The following is a 17149-nucleotide window of genomic DNA, read 5'->3' on the forward strand; positions in this document are numbered from 1 at the left end:
CTGATGGTTTGCTGTAGGTAATTGCTTTCTCTGTTGTCATTAATGTGCGCTGCCTGCACCAAAAAGTTTTATTCAATGTTGAATTTTGGGGTTATTACTACACGTCGCCTTGCCACGCAGACGACAACAGAGGCTACAAGCCACATAATATACATATAGGATCGCATACAGATTCCTACTTTAATTTTTCCTCCTTTTATTTTGCCCAGTTCACTACCTCTCTATCAAGGCTCGTCAGCTTCAGAGCCGACACGGCCCTTCGTCAGCTTGTCAACAAGGTCATGCGCCTCAGTCGCAGCCTTCTCCTTCTCATTGTCGTTATGACGACTCTTTCTTTTTCCAAATCGTGAACTTCGTGCCTCCAATTTGCTCTCCTCTTCGCTTGCTATTTGGTCTGATCGGGATTCAAGTCTGCTCTCAGAAGAAGCAGTGGTATCTTCGTGTTGTCTACTAGCCGTCGTGCTCGCCTCTTCATCATCGGGAAAGGGGAACTTTTGAACCTTGGGCTTCGCAGGTCGTCCAAAAACCTCTTCGTAGCTCATATACTTCTTCTCAGGTGAAGCAGTATGGCCTCGGAGTTTAAACATGGCGCTGTTGAAGGCGCCGAGATGTTCCTGGTGGTGTCGCTTGAGCGTCTCCAGGCTGGCTTGTAAATCCGAGGATTCAGCGTTCGCAGCCGCGGCGGTTGGCTCCTGTGCCAAGTCCTTCTCCATGCTCTCTATGGCACTGCGATAGCCTTGAGCTTGTTTTCTATGAAACTCTACCTGCTGCTGCAGGGCGCGTATTCTCTCGGGAACAGCGGAAGATTTGGGCTGGCCGCCGTGTCTCACTGCTCTAAACGCAGTATTTCGTGTGGGCGACAGGTACCAGTGCCTCCGTGCTTGTTTAAACTCTCTAGCCTCCTCAGCGGTCAGCGGCCTCTTTTGTGATAGCTGGATATAGTGCCAAAGCTGTGCGGCTCCAGGCCTCCTCGTCTTAGTCTTTCTCTTTGGCTCAACGCCATCGAGGTTGTAAAAATTTCTAATCATGTATAAGCTTCCTGTAACTATAACTGGGCCCTCTCCAGCTTTTTCGCAAGCCCATTGCACGCCCGAAGCAATCCGTGAATCGCCATCGTACAGCTGAGATTCATGGTTGACAATGGACTTGCCAATCTCGCGACCAAGCTCAGCGGGAGCAGGGGGCGGCTCATTAGGACCAGGAAGATATTCAACAAAGGCAAAGTTATCTTGAGGCTGTACCAAGGTAGAGATGACCTGAGCAAAAGGCTTGGATTTGCTAGCTGATAAGCCCATGACCCACGAAATTGGCTCATCGCCCTGACGAACTTGGTGCTGCACATAGGAGGCCAGTGCTTCGGCGCCAAGCAGGTTGTGAGCGCCATCCACGATAATAGGCTTTTCGCGACTTCCACCGGTAAGGCCAGCCACTCTAACTTGCTCCTTTCGCCCAGAGGGAAACGGTTCCATTGCCAGTAGCTTGTTGACGTCGATTTCATAATTTGGGAACAGGTGTCGGAAGGCCAGCGTAGCGCAGAGAAGATTCTGTTTTTCGTAGTCTTCCAGCTTGAACCGCTCAGTATCAAGATTGGCCAACAGAGGCTCTCCCTTCCATGACGGGCTGATCTGAGTACCTATACTATTTGCGTGCTGGCGAAGAACCTTCATGACTGAGCTGGGATTGGTGTGATCAACAATGCATGGCACGCCGGGCCGCATGATGCCGGCCTTGACTTTGGCGATTTCCTCAATGGTGTTGCCGAGATATTCCTGATGGTCCAGATCGATTTTGGTGATGACGGTGACTGACTTTTGTCTCATGATATTGGTGGCATCTGTGGCGCCGCCCATGCCTACTTCGACCACTCCGTAGTTGACATGCATCTTTTCAAAGACGCGAAAGGCTGCAGCAGTTTCAAGTTCAAAGGGCGTCAGGTTGCCGGGGTCCTCGCCAGCGGCAAACCTCCAGCCAGACGCAATTCTCTTGAACTTGTCCTCGATGTGCTTCACCTCCATCTCATACATGCGGCGGTTGACGTACAGGCCGTTGATGGTGACGCCATTGTGCCTCTCGGGCATGGCAGGCGATGTGTACATGCCATGGCTGATGCCGGACAGTCTGAAGAGTCCCGAGATCAAGTTGCAGACAGAACCCTTGCCATTGGTGCCGCCGACATGGACTCCCAGCCAGCCCTGCTCCTTAGGCACGATATGGCCGATGCGCTCCAGGCCAAGGCGGATGTTGCGATTGGCCGATGCTACCTTTTTCTCGGCCGGCATGACAGCTCGGATGCGAGCCAGCGCTCGATTAACCTCTTTGGCGGATGGCATCAGAGAGACATTCCACGGGGCCAGCAGCTGCAGCTTTTACGGGAGGGGAGCCGGTGTCATTAGGCGGAGAGCGCCATACAGAGCAGCAGCTTGCGCGCCTCGCCGAGGAGACGGGTGAGAAGGAGTTTGAGACGAGGTGGTGAGTCTTGAGTCTTGGGGCGCACGCAGCAACCGAATCTCAAAATCTAACACGGCTGGAAATCTCACCATCTCCACTCATTCACCTTGACCGGCGCAGCGAAGCACCAGCCACAGCTGATAGCGGCAGCGATACCGAAGTGTGGCTTGCGCGCCAAAAAGCTTGCTGCTCGGCGTCCCCTAGCCCGCAGCGCCCATAGCGCCAAGCCCCCCATCTACTGTCCCAATGCAGCATGTCTCTAATAATAGGCCCCCCGGAAGTGGTTCCTTCAGCCTCTCCCACGTTTCTTCAGCCTCTTCTCCCGTTCATTTCTGCACCAGTCTCGGTTCCATCAAACCATCCGCCGCTCGCTCTTCGTCTGCTCCTACTTCCATCTCGTCTGCGGCCTGCAGTCGATTGGATTCTCTCGTCTGCCGCAGAAAACGCGCTGCCGGCAACATCTGCCCCTGCACCGCCGCCGTCATCGCTACTGGGGTTGCTGCGCCAGCTGGAAAAGCGCCGCGCCAATCCAGCAAAAATCTTGTCCCCCTCTGCGCATCTGATACTGGCCGCTCGGTTATCGCCTCTTTGCATCCCATCTGCAGATATCCGTGTGCGCCATGGGTCTCCCGTGAGTCTTGCGTTTTCAAGCCGCTGCTTGGGCCAATGGCTGCCCATGCGTGCGCTCCTCGTCTTTTGTCTCTTGTGCCTGCGCCTACCGCGTATCTTGTGCAGCGGTCGCATCGTCGGTCGCCATCGCAGCGCGCCTTCATCGTACCGAGCATCTGGCCGCCTTGTCGACTGGATCTTCGGCCACGCAGTGAAATCACCGCAGTCATCTTGCCTGATATTCTTTGCCTCTCTTTTTTTCCTTCTTCGCGTCGCAGTTGTTTCGACTAATCCATCCGCCGCCATGACAGACTCTTCGTTGCGCCTATTGAGACCGACCTACCCGCCAAACAGGCCCCAAAGCATGGCATTCTCTCTCCTTCTCACTCCTCCATCCGGCGCGCAACCTACCTGGAAAGGCGTAATCGACGGAACCCCCTTAGGCGCTCCCCCGAACAGCCGACTTCTGCTCTCGGACGTGAGGCGCTGAGAGATGTGACCTCCGGGGGTGAGCGGCAGAGGGGCCGGCTAGAGGAACAGATGAGTTCCCTATTTGGCGGCACTTGGCAGAGTGTCGACCCCCCAGGGAGAGCAGAAGAAGGCGGCCAAGAAGGCGACCTTGGCTGGTGGAGCTCTGATCCTCGACCGCGGGCTAGGCATGCGCGCATCGTAAGCTGCTCTCCAGTCGCATTCCTGAGTCTGATAGGTGGCTAACAATCACACGAACAGGCCGTGATAAGCAACTCCAGGCGTAGTCGCAGCCCCCTTCCCGCAATGATTGGCTCAGTATTCCCCGGTAGCCTCATCTCCAGCAGCCGCCTCCCCCCACCTCGTCTTCTCGATGGAGGACTAGAAAGGATCCCTTTCGAAGCGTCAACGTCCCTCGACGACGGCCCTCCGGTAGCCACTTCGAACCGGTACAGATCTCTGCACAGAAACCAGTCACGAATGTACCGAGCCTTGCTCTCTGGGCGCACTTTGCCTAATGACCGTTATTCGCGCCCGCTTCCGGTTGATGGCCTGGGAGATCGCGATAGAAGCTTGAGCCCAGAGGGCTGGGATACCTTGCGCTCAACGCTGACTCCTGATCCACAGCCGCCCAGCGCAGGCTCTTCTTTTGCATCCGTAGCGGCCACTCAAGGCGCAGGCCCCTCCAACCCTCCTCCAACCGCTCCAGAATTGCCCGACGAGACCATGGACCCTGCTTGCGAATCCGGCCACGAAAATTCCGACGACGAGGATACCTATTTTGGGTATCCTGGGTATCGTGGCATTCGTCGCGCACACCAGCGGATCAGCCAATTAGTCCCCGAATACAACTTGGATGGGCCATCAGATGGGCCACGTGCTCGGCAACCCGAGTCTTCGAGGTCCTCTGGACCTGGGCAGAGCTCGAGTGATGTTCTAGCAAATCATTATTCCCAGCTATTATTTGGCCAGACCTCACACGCAGGATCGGAGGACGAAAGAAGAGCTGATCGGCTCCGGCCAAACCGTGAGGGATCCGCGGGGAGCGGACCCACCACTCATACAGGAGATGAAGAATGGCTAGGTATGCAGCGAATCGTGAGAAATCTCGCGGCGAGAGAAGATATCCCAGACGAATGGTGGGCTGGGGCTGGCCTTAATCGAACACTACCTCGGGAGGGGCCACACTGAGAGATTCTCATCTGACAGGCATTATTCATTCGTAAAGTGAAGCAGTGTGGATTGGAAAGCGTGAATGCTTCCATATCGCTGCTGAATTTTCATTTATTAGCTCATGGCTGATTTGTTTGTTTGTTTATTCATTCATCAGCTCTTTTTCTTTACTTTTTTTTTTTTTCATTTTCTTTCTTTTTATTTCTTTTTATGTTTCTTTTTATTTTCCACTTCTTTCTCTCTCTCTCTCTCTCTCTCTTTAACATTGGTAAGAAAGAGAGTATGACAACAGCAGATTGGATGTTGATATTCACGAAGTGAAAACGACATATATGACTACGGTAATGGACTGGGTTTGGGGGGTAGCGGGCAAGGATAGCGTTTCAAAAGTATGATGATACTGGCATTATAAACATCGAGGGCTCAAAGAAGCCCCTCTCGCCAAAGGGATACAATTAATATATAAAAATCCACATGATTGTCTGTGCTCATTGTCTCCAACATGTTTCAAATGTGTCTTTTTTTCCTGTCTTTGAGCACCTCTTCATGCATCTGCTCTACTGTACTGTACATGGCACTTTGAGAGCTGAAACACCAGGCCGTTACGTAAACCAATCTTGTGATGCTCGCAGCAGTACTATTTGGGCTCCAAAGTTTGTTTAATATGCCTAAGCGGAAACTTAGAGATCCGATTAGCCATTTTTGCGCGGCGATGATTTGCAAGCACGAGGCTAGAGGGGGATTGGACGGCCTCAGAAGGGTATAGAGGTATCATTCTATATAACAGGTCAGATTCTTGGCCGCTCCACCTGGCGATAGCAGGCACTGGGATCCATAAGTATAAACTCAAGTGTAAACTCTGTGCTCGACGATGGATGGTTCTAGCGGCGGTTGTTCCAGGGTTGATTGGGGCCATGTGGGGTTTGTGACTGCTGCCATCATGTCAATGCTCACTCTCAAATGTCTGCTGCAGGTGGTTTCATCGTCTAAGACGTGCAGATTGTGCCCTTTTCAGGGCGCTGCATCCATCAGCAATACCTAGTGCTGGCCGTGGTAGAGGCAGCACCCGCCACCAAGAAGGCTCAGAGCACCCGCCACATGCCCTTGGGCGGCAGCTACCTGCTAATCTTCAGAAGCTCCCTCTAGGTACCCAAAACCAACTCCACAGCTCTCGTCCAGAGCACCGGAATTGGGGACCGCAACTCGACGGCACGCGCTCTTGGGCAGATCCAATCCGCGTTCACTCTCGTCTTTTTTCTCCCCCTCCATCCTCTACTCCTCCTTGTTCTTCCTGTCACTTCATCTTTTCTCTCTCCCTCGCCGGCCTCCATGCGTGAATCTCTTCCCTGTCGCAGCGATTCTCCCCCGCCGCCGCCTTTTCGATGAATGCCGCTCACCCTCTGAAATAAATTCGGGCGAATGCGAGCGATACACGAAGCTACAGACCCATCGGCGGGCATGCCATCGATTATTATACGAACCATTTCTCTTCCACCTCGCCATTCGCTACGATTTTGTCTGCCGTCGAGGTAGAGAGTCTGCTGGCCGCGCAGATCAACCAGAGGAGGGGGAAAACACAGCGGACGTCGACCTGTGACCCTTGCAAGCTCAAGCAGATAAGACACCACCTGTGGCAGAACGACAAAAGCGAGCGAGCGAGATGCCGGCAGAGAACATTTATCCCGCTAGCAATGGGCGGTTCGCTGGAGGGACTCCGAGAGAGAGATCCTCTACTCAGTCCACGCCGTCTCGCAAGGAGCGGGCAAGGGAGAGCTCAGCGATGCAGGACCCAGGGCTGAAAGATTATGTATGTGCCGACCCTTGATGCATGCAATTGCAATTCGAATCAACTATGGTGCTGGGATGGGAATGCGCTTTTTTTCTTTTTTTCTTTTTTTCTTTTTCTTTTGTGAGACTTGCAGAGTTTGCTGACTGGAAAGATAGCGCCTGGGCGAATGCCTCGGAAAGGGAGCCTTTGGGTCGGTGTACAAGGCGTTCAACTGGGGCACTGGAGAGGCCGTCGCTATTAAGCAAATCAAGCTGACGGATCTACCAAAGAGCGAGCTTCGGATGATGGAGGTGAGTCTATGGTGGCGCGACAGGATCAGGACACTTGTCTACCAACTACATTATACATATCTAACCCGAAGCTTGCGTCACGCTAATTATGTGACTGCCAGAGCGAAATCGATCTGCTCAAGAACCTTTTTGTAAGAGCAAGCCCCTTCTAAGCAGAGCAGATCGAGAGAAGCTAACCACAAGAAGCATGACAACATCGTCAAGTACATCGGTTTCGCCAAGACTGCCGACTGCCTCAACATCATTCTAGAGTAAGGCAACTCGAGCTCTGCTTAGATATGAACTCAAACTGACGTCATGATTTCTTCAGATACTGCGAGAATGGCTCTTTGCACTCAATATGCAGAGAGTACGGCAAGTTTCCCGAAAACCTGGTCGGTGTCTACATGACCCAAGTTCTTCAGGGCCTTCACTACCTCCATGACCAAGGTGTTATCCACCGTGACATCAAGGGCGCCAACATCCTCACCACCAAGGACGGGACGGTGAAGCTTGCCGACTTCGGGGTCTCGACTAGCACGCTGGCTGGTGGCCAGGATAAGGAGGCGCAAGTCGTAGGCACTCCGTATTGGATGGCCCCCGAGATTATCCAGCTGTCTGGAGCTAGCTCGGCTTCGGATATTTGGAGTGTCGGCTGTACCGTTATCGAGCTTCTTCAGGGCAAGCCGCCTTATCACAACTTGGCAGCCATGCCGGCACTATTTGCCATTGTCAATGACGATCACCCTCCACTGCCTGAGGGCATATCAGCTGTGCGTCTTGAGCAACCCAACTCTGCTTGAATGGTAGAATAAGATCGTATAAATGCTAATCTGCACAAATAGGCTGCTCGAGACTTTCTTATGCAATGCTTTCAGAAGGACCCCAACCTTAGAGTCTCGGCTCGCAAGTTACTCAAGCACGCCTGGATCGTAGGATGCCGCCGCACTGATGCGCCAGTCTCGAAGCCGCCAGCCAACTTCAATGAGGCCGTCGAGGAGGTCAAGCAGTGGAACAGGGCGCTCAATTCTTCGGGAACTTCACTTCGTGTATCCACCGGCTCCGATGGCCTGTCTCGATACTCTGGTGGAACGCCCAAGGGCCGCCTGAGCCTCGCCAAGACAAGGCTCAGCGCGGGTGCGGGTGCAAATGCTTTTAAGCTGGCCGAGTTAGGTGCGTTGGCATTAATAATTGAATGATGCTTGCTCATAATGGTTAAAGCTGACATTGTAACTTAGATGATGACAACTGGGACGACGACTTTGCGACGGCAATATCTCCCAGTGCTTTGCAGCTACCACATCTGAGACCACAGGATAATTTTGGGGGCCTTCTTTCTGCTGATAAGCTCAAGGCTTTTGCGTCCGTCAATGATCTCCGAAGTGATGTAAATAACTACGACGAAGACTTTGAAGGCGACATGATGACCATAAAGGGACCAAATCAGCAGGCCTACATCGAAGCACAAGAGCAGACAATTCGGCCAATGTCAAGAAAGGCGATAGCACCGAAGCTTCCATCGCCGCCAAAAATGCTGCATCAGCGATCCAAGTCGAGTATGGATCCAGCAGTGGTTTCACCCAACCTATCTAAAGCGAAATCTCCTCCGAAATCACACTTTGGGAACAAATTCGAGCTGCCGCCCCGTCCTGGCGCTATTTACCGAGAACAAAGCTCTGAGGACTACTCCGATCTCTTCTCCGATGACGATAGTGTGTTTGACCAGAAGATTCACCAGGCAGTCCGGAAGGTGAGCTTCCTATTGTTGCAACCGTTTTTTCTCCTTTCTCCCTTTGGTTTGGCACAAACTTGACATGCCAGCTATGCTAACAATGCAATGTGTCCATTTCAGGGTTTTCGCCAACCTGATGCACCTCAGCTCTTCCATCCATCTGACCTTACCAGCTTGCCCCGGTCAATGCAGACAGCAGACGGGAGCGTAAGAAAAAAGGGCCCCTCAAGGCCATCAGTTCTCCCTGATCGTCCCATGAGACGCACTCGCTCCTCTATCGAGATCCAGAAGTTCGCCGAAGATGATGACGAGGACTTCTCTGACATTTTCGGGCCTGAAGAATCAATAGCTGAAAGAGAAGAAAGCGAACGGGGGTCCGAGGAAGCCGGCCTTATGCTCATGTCAAGGATCTCAGGAAACTCTTGGCTGGGTGATGAAGACGATGAAGATGACCCCTTTGCATCCATGGATCCAGGATGGGATGAGATGGATATGGACGCAAAGATTGCTCGAGACAGACATGCGCGCCTCGCAGAAAAAGTGGAAGAAATGGTTGGCCTTTTGAAGATGACGGAAGGCGAGGAAAATTTGGCAGATCTTGCTGTCGAATTGGTGAGTAATATCAGATGGCGAACGTGCTTTATCGTTTCAAGTGTAAGCTGAACTAACCGAGAGAACCCAGCTGAATCTGCTCTGGGAAAATCCAGATGCAAAAAACTTAATCATCACTGCTCACGGATTGCTGCCTCTTTTGGAAATTCTAGAGCCTTGTACAGTGAAGAGTAAACACCACCTGATTTATCATTTGCTTAGACTTGTCAATACGGTAAAGATTCCCTCTTGGATATATAAGAAATAGCCTTTCTCCATTCTAATCTAGAAATCTATAGATTATCCTCGACGATGTTGAAATTCAAGAAAACCTGTGTTTCGTTGGTGGTATACCCATCATCACGAAATTCGCTGCTCGCCAGTACTCCAACGAGATTCGCCTCGAAGCAGCTGCATTCGTCCGCCAAATGTACCAGACCTCGACTTTGACGCTACAAATGTTTGTTTCAGCGGGTGGTTTGAATGTTCTTGTCGAATTTCTTGACGAAGATTACGATAGCTCTCGAGATCTTGTGCTCATCGGCGTAAACGGTATTTGGAATGTGTTTGAACTACAGGGCCCAACTCCCAAGAATGACTTTTGCCGCATTTTTTCGAGGAGCAAAATTCTTTATCCGCTAGCGCTTGTTCTACACCGAGTTCTCGACGAAGAGGGGGAGGATGAATACAGTGAGCTGATTGAGGGGCGTATTGTGAATATATTCTACCTCTTCAGCCAGGCCGAGAATTATGTCAAAGAGGTTGTAGCAGATCGACAGGTGTTGAAGAGCGTCCTCAAGGATCTTCGACGAATGACGCCCATACACCAGATCACCATGCTCAGGTTCATCAAGAATCTTTCTATGCTCTCAACAACCATCGAATCACTACACTCCGCCGATGCCATTGACTTCCTCATCGACCTGTTAAGTTACAGCATGAAGAAGAATCACAAACACCTCCGCGAGATCTCTAATCAGGTTCTCAACACGATGTTCAACCTCTGCCGGCTAAGCAAGGAAAGGCAGGAAGATGCTGCCGTTGGAGGCATCATCCCGCTGTTACTACGAATCATGAAGACAGACCGGCCGCCGAAAGAATTTGCCTTGCCGATTCTTTGCGACATGGCCCATTCTGGGTCAAAGGGGCGACGATATCTCTGGCAGAACAAAGGCCTCGATTTCTATGTTTCCCTCTTGTCTGACCAATACTGGCAAGTCACTGCGCTAGACGCCATCTTGGTGTGGCTGCAGGAGGAGACGGCCAATGTAGAGAGCCACTTAATGGACAACAATTTCTCGCGAGCCATTGTCTCTTGCTTTGGCACTAATAGGCTCAACGCGTTTGACTTTAACCTGTTGGAGCCGCTGCTCAAGCTTCTTCGACTGAGTCCGGGATTGACAGTGTCACTAGCAAAGCCCGAAATGTTTGCCGGTATTACCCAGCGGCTGGGACATAAGAAGGCAGTAGTACGGCTGAATTTGCTACGTCTTGTGCGTGCTATCATGGACGTCTGCGAGCCAGGATTTCTCGGCAGCGGAGATGGCGCCCGCACGCTCAACAGTGCCCAGATGCGGTCTCTCATGGACTCGATTCAGATCTTGGCAGAGAAGGATTCCGCCGTGCTGGTTCGCAATCTTGCTTCAGAACTGGTTAAATCGCACTCTTCCTACCCGCCCCCGGTAATGATGATGAACCAGGGAATGGTGTCTTCCACGTCGGTCAACTTATCCGCCTCCAGGCGCGGATCAAGGCACAACACAAACTACACACCGGTGGGCATGCAGTCCCCGATGTCCATGACCCCTCAGACACCAACGCATAGGAGCAGAGGCAGCATAGCGAGCAATGCATACATAGAGGTCGCTGCCAGCCCTCGGCGCTCAGGAGCACTTGACCGAGACAACGTCGTATATCGGCCCCACAGCCGGGAAGGACCTGCGAACTTCCCTCGACGAGTGAGCAACGACTCGAGTTCAGCGGCCAGTAGCGGTGGCAGCAGCTCTGGTGGTTACGTGCCAGCAGTGAAGAGCAGACTACCGCGAACGCCGTTGGCAGCGAGCATACAGGGCCGCAGCAGCGCGGGGATGCTCAGGGGAGAGTTCATGGCCCCGATGGTTGTCCGCAGCGAGAGCAACCTGAGCAGCAGAGGAGAGAACGGACCTCGACCGAATAGCAGTAATAACAGCGTGGGGATGATTTCGACGCCGAAAGCAAGGCATAAAACGTCTTCGTCGTCGATTGAAGTCATGAGGCAAGCAAGTCGATAACACGAATGTGTCTTTTGACTCCCCCCCTACGTTTACTTTATCTACTCTCTCACCAAAATTAAAACAAACATAACGAAAAAAAGAAAGGGGGAGGTGAGGGGATGATTCCCTGATCATTAGAATATATACACATGACGAAGAACGACTAGCATCTATTACGATATAACCTTTTGTTTTTTTTTTTTTTCTTAAATACAATGAAAGCAACGATAACGAGGCAAGGAAGGAAGGCAGGAAGAAAAGGCGGGAGGCTAAAAAAAGTAAAATGAATTACACTAAAATTATTATCAAGTGCTAGCTAGAGAGACAAGAGGCTTTTGGCAGTTTTTTTTTTTTTTTTTTGGTTTAGACACAAACTAGGAGGGAGAGGAGGAAATAACCCGAACCCGAAACACACAAGCTTGAAGCTTTTATAGACCACAAAAGGATTGGCTTGGTCTTTGTTATCTCTTTTCACCTGCATGGCTGTTCTGCGTTGTCGATCAATATATATAATTACATATACAGACATACACATCTACATAAACACGCATATATATATACTATATCAATGACTAGTATGACTCAACTGAAGAGGATACTCATATTCCTGGATCTTACCAGTAGCTAAAGCATCTTAAAGTAGAAGACAATCATTGTTCAATATGATAGAGATGGTTCAGGAAACACTTGACATGCACAATATTACACAATTCACTACTCCCGTCACATCGAGGTACCAGTCTGTTAATGGCTCATCAATTTGTATTGTGTGCCACTATTCTGTAAAAAACTATCACTACCTATGTCCCAACCCTAGAGCTCCCTCCATCCTAGTCAAATCCAGCCGTTTGTAGAGTCAAAAACCATACATGCTGAAGCAAATAGAGCAACAGAGATCCAAGGAAAAGAATGCCAAGGGGGTGCACGTTTTCGTCATTTCTGCTTTGCCAGGCCCGCTGGATGAGTCTTGCATCCTCTCGGCTCGCACACTTTGGGGTCTACCCTCGAGAAGACAGCAGTCTGTTTGTGCCTCCGCCCTTGTTGATATTGTCGTCTTTCACTAGTCGTATAAGTTCCCAACTTCCACCATAAAACAAAGCAGTTCCCTGGCCAATTGCCCTCTTGATCCGGTTCAGAGAAAAAAAAATCGTTTTTGAAGGACAGTCGAGAAGTGAATTATAAAATAATCATTGATAAAAAGTATGACCATGACTTCGCCTCACGTACACTAAGCACGCATTCATCCATGCGAGGCTGCCTTTGTAGTAGAAAGAAAATGAAGAATAAAAGCAAAGCGAAAAGCCGTCGAGATCGAGATGTTGTCGATGTAAATGCAATTCGCAGGTCCAAAGGGGTCATATCAAAAAAATAAAGAGTCCGGGAGCGTCAAGTCATAAGAAATTATAATAATGAGAAAGGCAAAGAATAATAAGGTATAAAAACACACACGACTTGAGCTTTTTTATGCCACAGAAGCCATCTTGCGCTTCTCAACGCTGGTCAGAACCAGTCTGGGGGCCTTTCGCTGGCCATCTGCAGCCTCCTGTGATCTGGATGCTCGCAGAGCACCGTTCTTGAAAACATCGGCAAACGAATTGCTGTCGCTCTCGGAGCCAGAGTTGCTGTCAACGCTGCCGCGGACCTTTTGCCGCGAGCTAGGTCGGTCTGAGCCGATAGCGCCCCAGCCGCCAGCAGCAGAGCCTCGCGAAGTACGGCATTCCACCTCACCAGCCAAGCTGCCTGACCCACTACGTCCAGAGTCAGACTCGTTATCTGTAATGGGAGTCGCTGACTCCTCAGCCGTCTCAGAGACGGGGCTCATGCTACCGCTGGAGCTGCCAGATCCTTTGCGGCGTTCCAGACCAGCGCGGACAAGGTTGTGCACAGCCGACCGTCGGGTGCGAGTGGCAAAGTTCTTGCTGCCCTCATGTTTGGCCGTGGGCTTCGTTTTCAGCTCGTCCATGGAAGGTGGTCCACGAGGCTGACGAATCGGATGCTCACCAGCCCGCGCCTGGCCAGGGCCATATCCACCAGTGGCAGGGGCGGGGAAGGTGGCCGTCTTGGGTGCAGGAGACTTGCCAGCGTCACCCGCTGCCGCGGCGGCTGCCAGCACGCTGTTAACGGCCAGGGAAGATGACTTCTTGTGTCCACGTCGGAAGGCGTTAGCAGATGGTGGAGGAAGAGGAGCTACCTCGGTGGGAGAATCGTAGCGTCGAGGAGGCGAGGAGCCACGGAACGAGCCCTGCTGACCCTCAGGAGGCGGCGAAACCTGGACACGAGGGGCGCCCTGCTGTTGCTGGCGAGGTTGCTGCTGTTGCTGCTGCATCATCTGCATCTGCTGCTGGAAGTTGTTGAAGCCGGGAGTCATGGGCTGCTGCTCAATATTGATGGAAGAAACAGCTTTGGAAGCCGAGGTATCGACATAGTATTGGCCAGTAGCGGAATCGTAGTAGACTTGTTGACCTTGAGCGGCAGCGGCCTGTGCGGCGAGGTGTTGCTGCTGCTCGTAAAAAGCAGCGGCCTGCTGCTGAGCAAGCTGGTTGCTGCCGATATTGAGCTGCTGGAATTGCTGGGCTGCAGCCTGGACGCTCCTAAGCTGCTGCTGAAGTCTCTGTTGCTGCTGAGCGAGATACATGTTGGTCGCGACAAGCTGAGCATAGAGGTTGGGATCCATCTGCTCTTGCAGCTGCTCATCCATGGACAGCTGGGGGGGAGCGAGCACCTGGTCAACAGTGTACTGCTGTCCCATTGCATTGGCATAATGATGCTGCTGCTGCTGACCGTATTGAGGGAAAGCGGTCAGAGGAGGGTTGTAGGCATTGCCTTGGCCATAGCCGTAGGCATTGGCAGCCACGCCGTTCCGAGCGAATTGCTGCATAGGACCATCGGCACCAGTGGGCGACATGGGACCAAAGGAAGCCGCGGCAGCAGACTTGGGGGCCGTTCTCAGGCCCGCAAGCAGATGAGAGCGGCTAGTACGGGGAGTCGGAATGCCGCCATCCTGGTTTTTGTTGCCCTGCTTAATGGTATCAAAGGAGAGCGGTTTGATGTTCTGGCTACCACGGCGCGAGGCCAGGCCACCGGGAGAAACAAAGTTGGAAGACATCTGAGCGAGACTGCCTGCGTCCATAGCTCAGAGAAAGAAAGAAAAAATGTGCTTGCAAATGAAGTGATGTGGCGAAGAATCGGGGGTTGCGGACAAGCCTAATTAACAGGATCAAATGTCTAATGCGGTGCGAAAGAATTAGAAGTCTAATATGTGGTAGAATCGAGATTTGATAAAATGCGGAAGCGATGCTTTGGATCGAGAGCTGACGAAGAATGAATCGTCAAGCAAAGACAGTTCAAGACGGCCTTGGTCGGTCAAGGATGTTGAGTCGCGAGAACAGTCGAAGAGAGAGAAGAAAAAGGTCAAAAATCCAAGAAATTGTAGTATGTTCACAAGAAGAAGAAATCTCCGAGCATCAAACAGTGGAGAAGGCGGGAATTAAATCGGAGTGATTGAACGAGAAAAAACACGGTTTGGAAGAGAATGAAGGATGGTTCCAAAGCGAAGCAGATTTGTTGGCGAAGGGAAGTGACGAGTTAAATAACGAGTAAGCGACGCGCCAAGAAGGGCTGCGATAAAGTTGAGCTTTCCGTCAAGGTTAAAACCCAAGCAGATGGCGCTCGAGATTGAAAAGGCTAGAACGGAAAAGGGGGCGCGTGCGTTTTTTTCGCGATGGCGGCAGAAAGGCACACGAAAGTAAAACTCGTGTTCAACGTGTCGAAGGTTCCAGCTAGGCGGTGTCCTCGCGACAAAATTGTTGGGCGGACCGTGTATTTCCTTGCGCGGTAAAACGAGAAACAAGCTTTGCGGCGTCCCAAATGCTGCGTGTTATCAACGATCGGCCGAACAGAAATGCTGGAGCGATGCGGTCTTGACGAAGGCAAGGAGCGGTCGAAGAATAATTACAGTCGATTAACGGCGATGTCACTAGTGAATGCGCTTTCCATAAAAAAATTGCTGTCGGTCTCCTTAATCTGTCCCCTTTGTCCCTGGGGGGTTGTCGAAATCTTTTTTTTTTTTTCTCGTTTTTGGTTGAAGTCTTTTTTATTCTTTTTTTTTTCCACGAGCCGAAAAGTCCCGGTGTGCGAGATTGAAGCGATACGCGCAGCGGCGAATGAGGGCGAGTGAAGGCGAAAAAAGGAAGACGAGACTCGAAAAGCGAAGAGATAGAAAATAAGGCGAGGCAAGAAGGGGCCACTGAAGGGAGAAGAGAGAGGAGAAAATAATAAGAGGCGGTGTAAATGGTGATGGGACAAAGATGGACGGAGGTGGAGGAAGGGTGGAGAGGAGAAGATTGGAAAGAAAAAAGAAAAAAAAAAAAGAGCTGGTGGCGTAGACGATTTTTTCAGGGAATTGCAGGTGGCCGGAGGGAGAGGCAAAATGGGGAGCCCAGAGGGAAACGCGCTAGACAGGAGGCGACGGTGGAGGAGGGTGCGCTGAGGGCCCTAAAACCGCAGGTGGGCCTAGGGGACCGGACCCCTGAGCAGCGACAATCGCAGCGCGCAGGGCGCCATGACAGGCCACTGACAGCTGGGCGAGGGCGCTGCTAGCGGCAGAGCCTGGTGGTGGTGGCAGCAGCGCGACTCCCACCGCCAGTCACAGGCCGCGGCGCAGAGGCCGGGCGGGGCGAGGCTGCGGCATGGCGGCCAATGGGCAGCGGCTGGGAGGCGTCGGCAGGGTCTGCCAGGAACTAGAGGCGCTGTCGGCGGCGCTGTTTGGCTGCTGGGCGGCGCAAGTCAGAAGCCGCAAGACGCTGGCGTGTGGCCAATCAGGGCTGCGAGGACGGCCGAGGATTCGATTCTCAGCGGATTCCCAGATGGTACTAGCAGTACGTGCTATAACGAGGGCCGTTGGGCGGTGCAGGTGTACCGTAGGCACATACGGGCAGCCGGTACCTGTACATTGCACCTCTGCGGGGTGATGAAAATGCCAGGGATCAGGAGCTCCATGCTCTTCGACCTGGTAGGTACTATATCTGCATACCCCAGCGCTACTGTACAGTAGTAAAGAGTCTGGTATATTAATATCAGTAGCTTACATAAATGCCCACGGGCCGAGCAGGCGTTGAAAACTAAAATAAATGAATAAACAAATAAACCAAAAAAAATAAACCAAAAATATACTCGGGCCACGCCGAATGCGCCATGTGTCAAGCTTTGCTGGACTCTCTCTAGCACGTAGCAACTTGCCGCGTGACAGACGCCCAGGATGGAGGGGCCCCGTATTCTCGAGGAGCAAGCAGGTAGCCGGTACTTGCTCTGCTCCTCTCTAACTGAGGCCCGACAGCTGCCCAACCCCCTGCCCACTCTCCTCTTTCGCTGGGCGGCAAAAATAACTCCAGCGCGGTGAGCCTCTCCTTGCAGCAGCGCCGGGGATTCCTCCCTTAAAGCTCAGGGGAAAGTTCCGGTACCAGCCCGCCAACAGCTCGCTCGCGCCGGGCCTCAGCCAATCACGACGCATGCAGCACTGGGTACCTCGTACATGACGACACCACCAAGCACCGAATCTCGTCTGCTTCTTCGCTCTGCTGCTCCGCTTCGGCCCATGCGGGAGCAGCGCATTACAAATTTGTGCCGCAAGAGTCAGTAGCTGTGCGTGACCACGGCAGAGACGCAACAAGAGCAAACGCGGCGGCGACGAGAAAGCCCTCTACGCATCGTCGTCATCATCATCGGCGGCATCAGCGTCATCGTCAGCATCACAAAGTCCACCAAGCCGGCACGTGAGGCGCAGGAAAGGAACAAAAGGGCTTTTTGCTTGCACAAGCAC

The 17149-nt window shown here is 52.1% G+C and overlaps 4 protein-coding genes across 5 annotated transcripts; 2 read left to right on the forward strand and 2 right to left on the reverse strand.

Annotated features, from left to right (window-relative positions):
- Positions 1 to 26: 26 nt before the first annotated feature.
- TrAFT101_006233 (uncharacterized protein) lies at positions 27 to 3453 on the reverse strand. Its single transcript, XM_024908234.2, has one exon. It carries the CDS (start codon positions 2328 to 2330, stop codon positions 225 to 227), a length of 2106 nt encoding a protein of 701 aa, XP_024760760.2. The 5' UTR covers positions 2331 to 3453; the 3' UTR covers positions 27 to 224.
- TrAFT101_006234 (uncharacterized protein) lies at positions 2683 to 5200 on the forward strand. 2 transcript variants are annotated; one of them, XM_024902568.2, is made up of 3 exons: positions 2780 to 3079; positions 3369 to 3726; positions 3787 to 5200. In XM_024902568.2, the coding sequence occupies exons 1-3, from the start codon at positions 3069 to 3071 to the stop codon at positions 4714 to 4716; spliced, it is 1299 nt and encodes a 432-aa protein (XP_024760761.1). In that variant the 5' UTR covers positions 2780 to 3068; the 3' UTR covers positions 4717 to 5200. The 2 variants fall into 2 exon arrangements, with proteins under 2 accessions (XP_065983805.1, XP_024760761.1); XM_066127692.1 differs by having other exon boundaries at positions 2683 to 3726.
- Positions 5201 to 5734: 534 nt separating this feature from the next.
- Positions 5735 to 11881, forward strand: TrAFT101_006235 (uncharacterized protein). The gene is made up of 10 exons (XM_024908235.2): positions 5735 to 6505; positions 6643 to 6777; positions 6879 to 6908; positions 6964 to 7028; positions 7088 to 7529; positions 7602 to 7929; positions 7995 to 8506; positions 8609 to 9100; positions 9171 to 9314; positions 9379 to 11881. The coding sequence occupies exons 1-10, from the start codon at positions 6359 to 6361 to the stop codon at positions 11347 to 11349; spliced, it is 4266 nt and encodes a 1421-aa protein (XP_024760762.1). The 5' UTR covers positions 5735 to 6358; the 3' UTR covers positions 11350 to 11881.
- A 172-nt stretch (positions 11882 to 12053) lies between these two features.
- TrAFT101_006236 (uncharacterized protein) lies at positions 12054 to 15678 on the reverse strand. Its single transcript, XM_024900245.2, has one exon. It carries the CDS (start codon positions 14459 to 14461, stop codon positions 12794 to 12796), a length of 1668 nt encoding a protein of 555 aa, XP_024760763.2. The 5' UTR covers positions 14462 to 15678; the 3' UTR covers positions 12054 to 12793.
- Positions 15679 to 17149: the final 1471 nt, after the last annotated feature.

The sequence above is a fragment of the Trichoderma asperellum genome, chromosome 3 (assembly GCF_020647865.1).
Source record: "Trichoderma asperellum chromosome 3, complete sequence".
NCBI classification, from domain to species: domain Eukaryota; kingdom Fungi; phylum Ascomycota; class Sordariomycetes; order Hypocreales; family Hypocreaceae; genus Trichoderma; species Trichoderma asperellum.

Bases quoted from the DNA above. Each gene is read 5' to 3' on its own strand.
- TrAFT101_006236 (XM_024900245.2), bottom strand. From the start codon at position 14,461: ATGGACGCAGGCAGTCTCGCTCAGATGTCTTCCAACTTTGTTTCTCCC.
- TrAFT101_006233 (XM_024908234.2), bottom strand. From the start codon at position 2,330: ATGCCATCCGCCAAAGAGGTTAATCGAGCGCTGGCTCGCATCCGAGCT.
- TrAFT101_006234 (XM_024902568.2), top strand. The intron at 3,727-3,786 runs GTAAGCTGCTCT...TCACACGAACAG, and splicing joins GGGCTAGGCATGCGCGCATC to GCCGTGATAAGCAACTCCAG.
- TrAFT101_006235 (XM_024908235.2), top strand. From the start codon at position 6,359: ATGCCGGCAGAGAACATTTATCCCGCTAGCAATGGGCGGTTCGCTGGA. The intron at 6,778-6,878 runs GTGAGTCTATGG...TGTGACTGCCAG, and splicing joins GCGAGCTTCGGATGATGGAG to AGCGAAATCGATCTGCTCAA. The intron at 9,101-9,170 runs GTGAGTAATATC...GAGAGAACCCAG, and splicing joins CAGATCTTGCTGTCGAATTG to CTGAATCTGCTCTGGGAAAA.